Source organism: Onychostruthus taczanowskii, unplaced genomic scaffold (genome assembly GCF_017590055.1).
Source record: "Onychostruthus taczanowskii isolate IOZ18803 unplaced genomic scaffold, ASM1759005v1 scaffold28, whole genome shotgun sequence".
Classification (NCBI taxonomy): domain Eukaryota; kingdom Metazoa; phylum Chordata; class Aves; order Passeriformes; family Passeridae; genus Onychostruthus; species Onychostruthus taczanowskii.
Genome location: NW_024500128.1, coordinates 8,383,583 through 8,392,444, shown reverse-complemented (window position 1 = coordinate 8,392,444; position 8,862 = coordinate 8,383,583). Strand labels below are relative to the sequence as shown.

The window sequence follows — 8,862 nt, the reverse complement described above, 5'->3', positions numbered from 1 at the left end:
TGTCTTCATTGCTGAAATGCTTTATGTTAAACACTATCTAAAATGCTTTAAGTTGCAATTCCTCGTGGTAAATGCCTTCTTACAGTACAATGGTTGTCACTGAAATTTAGAAAGCTTTAGAAAGACAGCAATGACAATGCAGGATTAATCTTTTATATGATTCAATACATTTTTCCAGTGGTTATTAGGAGCACCCCTTTTTTAGACCTACACTCCTTATCCAATCTAGCAATCTCTCACAGCTCCAGTTGCAGCACCTGCTCAGCCCTACCAAGGTACTTCATGTTCTCACTGCACCAAATATTCTTATTGCTTTAATTGCTGAAACACTCTGGCAGTAACTCCTGCATTTCTCTGGTTTTTGAAATGCTTCCAGCTCTTCACATCAGTTTCGGAATTTGGAAAACAAAACATATTTCCAATGACAGTTTAAGGTTATTAGCTTCACTTTTTCTGATTTTCCAATTGCCACTTTGTCAAAACAGTTCTAATTTAAAAAGAAAAAAATCTGCAAGAATACGACATCTGAGTTTTATGATAATCACACGAATTTATTGCACTGCTGGACTCTGCCTTCAACTACTTCTGACACAGAAAACACATCTGAATCCCACTCCTAACAGCAAAGCATTAAATCAGATTTAATTAGCTGCCTATAAAACTTGTTAAAGTGAAGTGCAATAAATTTGTGTGATTAGCATAAAAGTCAGTCATTCCAAAGTGTTTACAGTTATTCTTAGAGTAATGAGGAGGCTGTGATGTCTTTAAGGACCAATATGCAATAAACTTTTCTCACTGGCAGCCACTTTGTCACACAAGCTCACATGCAGAGAAGGTAGCTTCTTCAAAAAACACCATCAATATCCTAGACACGGTTTCATTTCCACTGCTTCAGGAGATACTGCAGGCGTGTGGGAAAATACCATTTTTAATAACAGAACTGAAATATACACAAGCTACTAAGAAACAGTCTCCTTTGAAAAAGCCACTTTTTGCAAGCAACTCAATTTCAAATAGAATGCCTGTTTCCACAAAGCAAACCTTTTTCTAAACAAACTTGAATTTTACAGAAAAAGTTTAATGATGGGAGAAATCAGTCCTGTATGCATTAAGCATAAGTGCAGCTAAGTCTGATTGTCATGATGGCTCTAACAACAAAACATATATGAATAAGACAATATGGGGCAAAAAATGGTGGTAGAATAAATCTCAGCTCCAGTTCTGTGCAAAGATTTGTGTTGGTTTTAATGGGATTACATGCAGCAGCAAAGAAAAACACAGCTGTAAGTATTCAAAGGACTGCAGCATTAAAACAGGTTTTGCTACTCATAAATGAAGGGATACACAATACTTACTGAAATTGCAAACCTTTTAAAACAAGCATTTCCAAATAGATACATTGCCAGAAGAAACAAAACACAACAAAACAAAAAAACCGACTCAAAATACTTGGCCACACATTTGTTTCCCAATTTATTGGAAAGAACGGAAACATAACATTTTCTGTATAATTTACCTTTATTGGAGGTACAGGGGGAGGAATAACAACTTTTCTGCTGAAGTCTACAATGTGTTTTAATTTAGAAAATTATATCTTCAGCCAAGTTACAAATAAACCATATTGTAGAACAAACAGTGCCAATATACACTGTCAGCCCAGTTAAAGTGCCCATAATTCCTTTCAGGAACGAGAATGTCAACAGTGAAATATTACTCATGGACTTAAAAAAGACAGAAAAATGCATGCCCAGAAACATAAAAAGCATTTTCCTTACATTGCTAAAATTAAAAGAAATCCAGGTGACAGAAGAAATTATAGGAAAAATATTTAAGAGTGATACTTATGTGTCTTTGGGAAGATCACTTTATAAGCACAGCAAATTTATTATAATTTCAAGCAGATTGAACACTTCCCCAAATCTGGGTACTTGCCAAAAAGCAAGCAGTCGACTCCTGAAAGTTCACTTTAACAAGAGGACCAAACCCCAAGAGGCCTAAGCTTGGGGGATAACATCCCACTATCCCTCCATCACCCTACAGCCAAAAATTGTAGTAACAGAGATACAGGAAATCCACCTATAATTCCAGTCAGAAGCAAGGTGGCCAGTTTGATGGTGTTTGAATCCAGCTATTCCACATGGCTGCTGAACAATCTCAGATTAAGAAGGTCCCTGAATAGAAGTCTGTGTCTCAGAGGAAACAGTCTCTGCTGTACTGACAAGATTCAATCACAGGTCTCCTGGGCACACATTTTTAAATAGTAGGAGACCAAATATAAGAGCAATGACCAAATTCCCATTGTTCATTTTCAGGCAGTTATGCACCATGCAGTGTGAAGCATCAGTCTTTTTCTCAGTTTCACATGCCTAAATACTTCCAAAATTTTTTGCTCATTCCCATTTCTAAGGCCAGAATTTCCTGGAGAAAAACATATTAACCTGTGAAGATTTCACCATTATTAACCTGTGAAGATTTCACCAACTCTGTCTATTAGGCATGTATTTTACTACCAAATGAAACATTGATTCAATTCTACATGCCTGGATTTTGTGCTTGCTTCAAGTCTGAGAAATATTACAGTTAGGGCATGAAAATATGCAATCATGCTTAAAAGCTGCAACCAGCTAAAGAAGAGGCAAGTCAATGGTTAAAGATGATGGAGAGCCACTGGTTTCTAAAAGGAGAATATTTTTTGAATAGTCAATACCAGATAGTAAAGAAATAACCCTGGAATAACTAGAACTTGATCAGGATCTGCATTATGAGTTAGGAACCAAACAATACCTTTGAAGAGGCATGAAAGGATTCCTACTCAGCTGATTTGCTAAAGCTTACAACAAACAAACAGGTTCTTGCCTTCTATTGCCTTAGACCCAGCAAATCCTCTGGAAGTGGAACTTTCCTGTTGAGGTCTGCAATATTAATTAATATTTTGCATTTAGCTCTTGGTTGTTTATCTTGGTGATATATTCAGACTCTCTTCACTGTCAGTATTTAAAGGGATGAGGACACTTGTTCCACTTGTTTTATTTTCAGTGGAATATAAAGCCATACGAGAATCTAATCTACAAAGACTTAAGGAAGTGCAAGAAGGGATATTTCTTTTCCCTAACAAATCAGCAGGAATCTGCTCTGAGTCTATAATCTCTCCCAGCTTTGAGCTTCCTCAGACATACTGTAGAGAAAGGAACAAATCAAGAAATAAAAATATTAAGGGGAAGATGACTCCAGAACAAAAGGAGACAAAATACATTAGAAAAATGTCAGGAAAGGAAGAACAGTGATAATCCTCAATCACGGAGTGTGAACATGGTTCATATATTAGAATCCCTCTTACAGAGCATAAAGATGAAGTCTGCATTGGAATGTCACACAGAGGGAAAAGAAAAGCCTGAGAAATGGCAGTAGGAGATGAGAGGGGATTTTCACCATTTTTTTCTTAGTCCTGCTTAATATTACTTTCAACACCTGCAAGCAAAGCTTGAGGCTGAGCTCTCCAAAATCATATGGGTTTTCATTGCTACAAGTAAATTAAACCATAATGTCTGGGGACCTGGACTCCCTTGGACAGCACAGAGATAGAGCAAGAACACTGGAAGCAAAAAGAGAAAAGAAGGAATAATTAAGTAGGAGAGAAAGAAAGAAGTAAAAACCCTGAGAAGCACCTGGAAGCTTTTTCAGCCTCCAACCTGAAGAAGGAGGGCCTAATGCCACACATCTATTAGCAACAGTGACAAACCTGTGCCTCAGCCCTGCCACAGCAGCATCTGTACTTACAGGTGCCATGCAGTGACCACCTGGCAGAGTCCATATTTAGCCTCTCTGGAACACAGAGAACATGAAAGAAGAACAAAATTATTGAAAAAATAATTACTTTTATAATCGTTACAAGCAAATTTGCCATCTTCTGCACTATGAATAAGGCTGCAGACAGGTTCTTAAAGGTGAAAAAGGCAACTTGTAACACAATCTCCAAACTTTCATATTCATTGTTGATTAAATATTTGTGTCACTTCAGACTTTATTCCTAAACAACTATATTAAAAATAAGATAATTACAAAATATAGTATTGCACATCAGAAGCTATTTTTCCACAGTTTCCTATCCAAAATAGACTTAAATTAACAGATGATACATTATTACTAGTACTCAAATATGATGTAATGCTTTTATAACATTAGGTTCCCTTAACTCAGGGAAGCACTTAAATCCATTCTTGTTTTCAGGAAAAGGAAAAGTCTTCCTGACTCAGAGACTCCAAAGCTGAAGTATGACATATTATAGAGCTACTACTTGGGCATACAGTAAAGATTTGATTGGTTTGTTTCACCAAGTCTGGAACTCCACAGCAAGTCTTATTCCAGTAAGTATTAGAAATAAGCTAAATCAATTTAAAGTGCAATTCTCCTTTAAGAGTCAAATGATCTCTACTGTTATACATAATTCTTGCAGAAAAACAGTCACAAGATGAAACAGAAACATGATGACAGCACCCTACACTTTTTGGTTATTCAGCAAGTTCACACAAAATATTAGCACTCACCAAAAAATAATATTCTGGTTCATATAGTTGTGAAAATGTTTCACTGATTCTGAAATGCTTCTGACATTTCTCACTATGAAATACATAGGCAGAGAAGCAGCTCTGCAAGTGTAAAACACCCTCCCTTATTTCTACAGGCTGTGTATTCAGTGCCAACACCACTGATATTCTAACATCAATATTATTTGCTAGCACATGGAACTTGAGGACAAAGAATTATAAAATGGAAAACTCAAATGCTTTTTAAATTTAATTAATCAATCAAAAGTTCTGAGATTCAAAAGCTGGTCTAGGTCATGGCCCCTCTCTCGGCTTTAATTTTCCCCCTGCAGGATTTCTTTAAAACTGCATCCAATAAAAATATTAAAAACCACATGCAATAGAGCATCTGATGCTTCCCCCGGGAGACCTTTCCACAGCCAACAAGTTGTTTTTCCTCAAGCTGGATTTTCATTTAATTTCATCCCATTGCCTATTCTCATGGAAGCAAGGAGAAAAAGGTCACAGCGAGGGCAAGAGATGGAAAAATCCAACCAACCAAACAAAACAATTCTAAACTACAGTGAAAAAGTGTGTTGATGAAAGGGAAACTGTGAAGGCAAGGGTTAACTTTAGTCACAATTTCCCAGCTTTTTCTTCTTCATCAGCATGGAAAAGTCACAGATGCACATGGATGTCTCCAAGAGGGGAAAAAACTCAATATGGAAAAATGACTAAGTTACCACTCCATAATTATGATTTTGGGAAAAAAAGCAAAGCACCCTTAGAAGAACTGCCTAAGTTCCTACTTCCCAGAGTAGGAAGAAAACCTCTTTGAAACTTGTTATTATTTGAACCTTGAAAAGGTATTAGCCATATCTTCCACCTTCTAAAAACAAATGAAACCTACATAGTACACAGCACCACCTTCTTGTAACAGGAACATTGTACCATCTATTACCCTGAAAAACCAATGAAAGATGTGGCCAAGGGAGATATCATAAAACATAAGATTTAGTCAATAAGGGTTTGCATTCCCTCATAACCTAATAAATGCAGTATCTGGCTGTTTATTTAATATATCCTACAGCTAAAGAATATTTCTACTTTTTATTCTTCCTTCTCTGTGGCTAGAAGGAATTAGTGAAAAGACTGTTTAAAGAATTAGTGCAAGACATGTATGCAGACAGCTATTTTGAAAACATTACAAACACAAAACTCCTGGAGGATATCATACAAAAAGGATGAGAGAAGACTCAACACTAGTGTGAGTCACAGAAGCAAACATTTGTAAAAGATGTAAAAGCCCAAATTTATCTGGTCCCCACTGCTTTCAACAGCAAGAGGGCCAAGTAACATCAGAGGAGGTGGATGTGAATTTGATCTCTGTCCTTCAGAATCTCAGAATCAAAAAAAAAGGCATGGCAATAGCCACCAACAGCTACACATTAAATTCCCAATTTGTTCAGAAAAGAAAACATAAATGATTTGTTAATCAATAAAAAGAAGACAAAATGAGCTTGAAAGATTTCATGTGGACTCATCAACAACTTCCTTTCGGCGCTGGGCCCGGAAATGGCGCTCAATGTTTATGGTCACTTCCCTCTGCAAATTCCTGCTGTTAGTTTTCCCGGCTGTTCTGATCCAGGGGTGCTGAAGTACTTGACGTGCTGTGTAGCGCTTCTGGGGATCCACTATCAACAGCCTGGTGATGAGGTCTTTTGCTGCTGTTATGGAAGAAAGCAAAGGGGAGAGCGGTGAAGCACAGTGGTGTGCAACATGCTCCAGGATGTGCAATGCTATGCAATGTGCTCTAGCATGACCCTGCTAGAGCAGGGTGTTTGAAACACATCACCCACCGTGGTCACTTCCAACCCTAGCCATTCTTTGATGGTGACAGTTATACCCACACAAAAGTCCTTCTTACTTTTTTCATTAGTTTTACCATGGTTTTTGTAACTATCCCCAGGAGCTATTCTAACAGCTGCAGTTAGAGTTAGTGACAGAAAATATTATATCTTCATGGCTGGTGTCATTCTCCCCTTCAGAAACAGAGGAGAAAGTGAAGGGAATTTAATCTCAAAAGTGTGCTGAAGGCACCGGGCTAAGTGCTCAAATTCACAGGAATGAGCACTGGGTATCTCATCCCTTAGGAGGCATAAATGTTGTACAATGCTGTGGAACAAGTCTTTTAAAAGACAGGAATTAAAGGAGTTCTAGGGCTTCTGATTTTGAAGAGTCCACAAAAGACATTGTACTACCCTGTGAGAAAGAACAACTACTACCTGCTGACCCCATTGTCAACAGGAAATCGACAGTGTTCTGCAGGGCAAGGCTTTCATTCTCAGCTTTTGAGATTTTTTATAACATCTCTAAAAACTAACAGAGTCCTTGAGTTTATTTTGACACCTTTTTCTGCAGAGACACATAAACAAGATGAGAAAAATCCTTGCTTTTGCTTCAGAAGGGAGGAATTGAGGACTCCATTAAAGCATTCTGAACTAATATGCAGAAACACAGCCGTCGATAGCACCAGAGCACTAAATTCACATTTAAAGCACAGATTCACACAAGAGAGAGCCATAAAACACCCCAAGTTGATCAAGCCTACTCCCCTGAAAAAAGAGTTTCTCCCACTTCAGGGAAGACTGCCACTTCTCAGATCTGCTGTAAGTGCAGAATCTTACCTGCAGAAATATTGTCCCAGTAAGGGGACAGGAACTCGTAGTGACCCAGCTGTATGATCTGGAACAGCTCCTCTTGATCACGGTCCTGACTGCGGAAAGGGGGAAAACCGCAGAGCAGGATGTAAAGGATCACACCAGCTGCCCACATGTCTACTTCGAGGCCATAGCCTAAGGAGGAAGGGACAAACCGTAAGTCTTGTTTTAGAGAAAAAACCTCACAACTGCAAGGCAAGTGCTTCTTGGAAATAGAATGAAAAAGAAACCCAGAATCTCTGCTCAGTTCCTCAAAAAGATGAGGTGGGCAAAAGAATGAGTGGCTGGTACACCACACTTACAAGCTGCCCATTATTAGCTACAGCTCTCACAGAGTCTCTCTTTTCCATAACATGTTTCACAAACACTGTCTCACAAGGCCAGTGTTAACTGGAGACTAATTGAGAAAACAGAGCACGTATTTCTAAAATAGTCATCCTCAGATTCCCTTCGAAAAAGAACTAAGAGTGCCAAGTTTCCATTGAAATTGGATATAACTGGAGACATGCAACCCAGCTCCGCAGAACAAAAACCAGAAATAGATTTGTTTGAGTCACCAACAAAACTGACTTCTTTCCAGAACTGAATCTTTTTGGAGATGAAATCTTCAAAATTCCTTGTGATGCAAAATATGTTTTGAATTGTTACATAAATTTAACATACACGTTCACAATGACTTTGTATCATCAGGGGCTTTGGAAAGTTGTTTGGATTACATTGACGAAATGGGCTGAAACATGAACTTTTGGTCATTTTCCCCTCTTCAGCTATTACTATCTATGATATTTTATGGCTCATCTGCTTGGAAGTCAGTGATGTATTAGCACAGACACTAATAATGCAAATATAACTAATGCCATGCTTGTATTTGTTAAAAACTAAGAGGTTTCCTTTCTCAAATTACACTGCTAGCCAACCTCCTACCCTGAAAAGATATTTCAGTAGGTTGAAACATTCTGGACTATTTCCATTATTAGAAAGTTCAGCATAATTGAAAGATTTTGACAAATTAAAAATATATACACTCACCCTTCTCAGCAAGTATTTCAGGAGCAACATACGTTGGTGTTCCACAGACAGTAAATATGGGTTTTGTAACCTGCTTAGCAAGGCCGAAATCTGCCAGTTTCAGTGTAGTAGATTTATCTGCATTGTGCTGAACCTATATCCAAGCAAAATATATACATATATGTTTAGTCCAGATGCATTTTAAAACAGCAAAATATACAGGAAGCAGAAAATTAAACAGGAGGGAGTTCTAATAATAATACTAATAATGGAAACAGTCTTCAGAACATGGCTCTTTTCCCCCCACACACTAAGAGGGTGCATTTATTTAAGAGGATAAGCAATTATGGAAAAAAGAAAACTTTGCTCTACAAACTCTGGCACACTGCAATTTCCAAGAAATTAATAGAAGGAGCAAAAAATAACCAAGAATCAATTAAATAATATTATTTCCTCTTGAGAAAATAAACTGTTCTTTTTCCCTGGGAAAGCAAAGAAGAATGCTGTGGACTTAAATGCAATGAGCCCATATATTGATTTTGTTTTTTAGCCCCAGATAGCAACTAAGTACCACACAACTGCTCATCACTCATTCTCTGCCTGCCCGCAGT

At 37.8% G+C, this 8,862-nt stretch overlaps 1 protein-coding gene across 1 annotated transcript in view; it reads right to left on the bottom strand.

Moving 5' to 3' along the window:
• Window positions 1–1,499: 1,499 nt before the first annotated feature.
• DCLK3 (doublecortin like kinase 3) overlaps window positions 1,500–8,862 on the bottom strand; it is a 29,986-nt gene continuing 22,623 nt past the window's right edge. The window contains exons 3-5 of the mRNA XM_041407899.1: window positions 8,273–8,405; window positions 7,211–7,378; window positions 1,500–6,250 (exon numbers count right to left, since the gene is read on the bottom strand). Coding sequence (XP_041263833.1) covers window positions 6,054–6,250; window positions 7,211–7,378; window positions 8,273–8,405 — 498 coding nt within the window. The 3' untranslated portion in view covers window positions 1,500–6,053. The remainder of the gene's footprint in view (window positions 6,251–7,210; window positions 7,379–8,272; window positions 8,406–8,862) is intronic.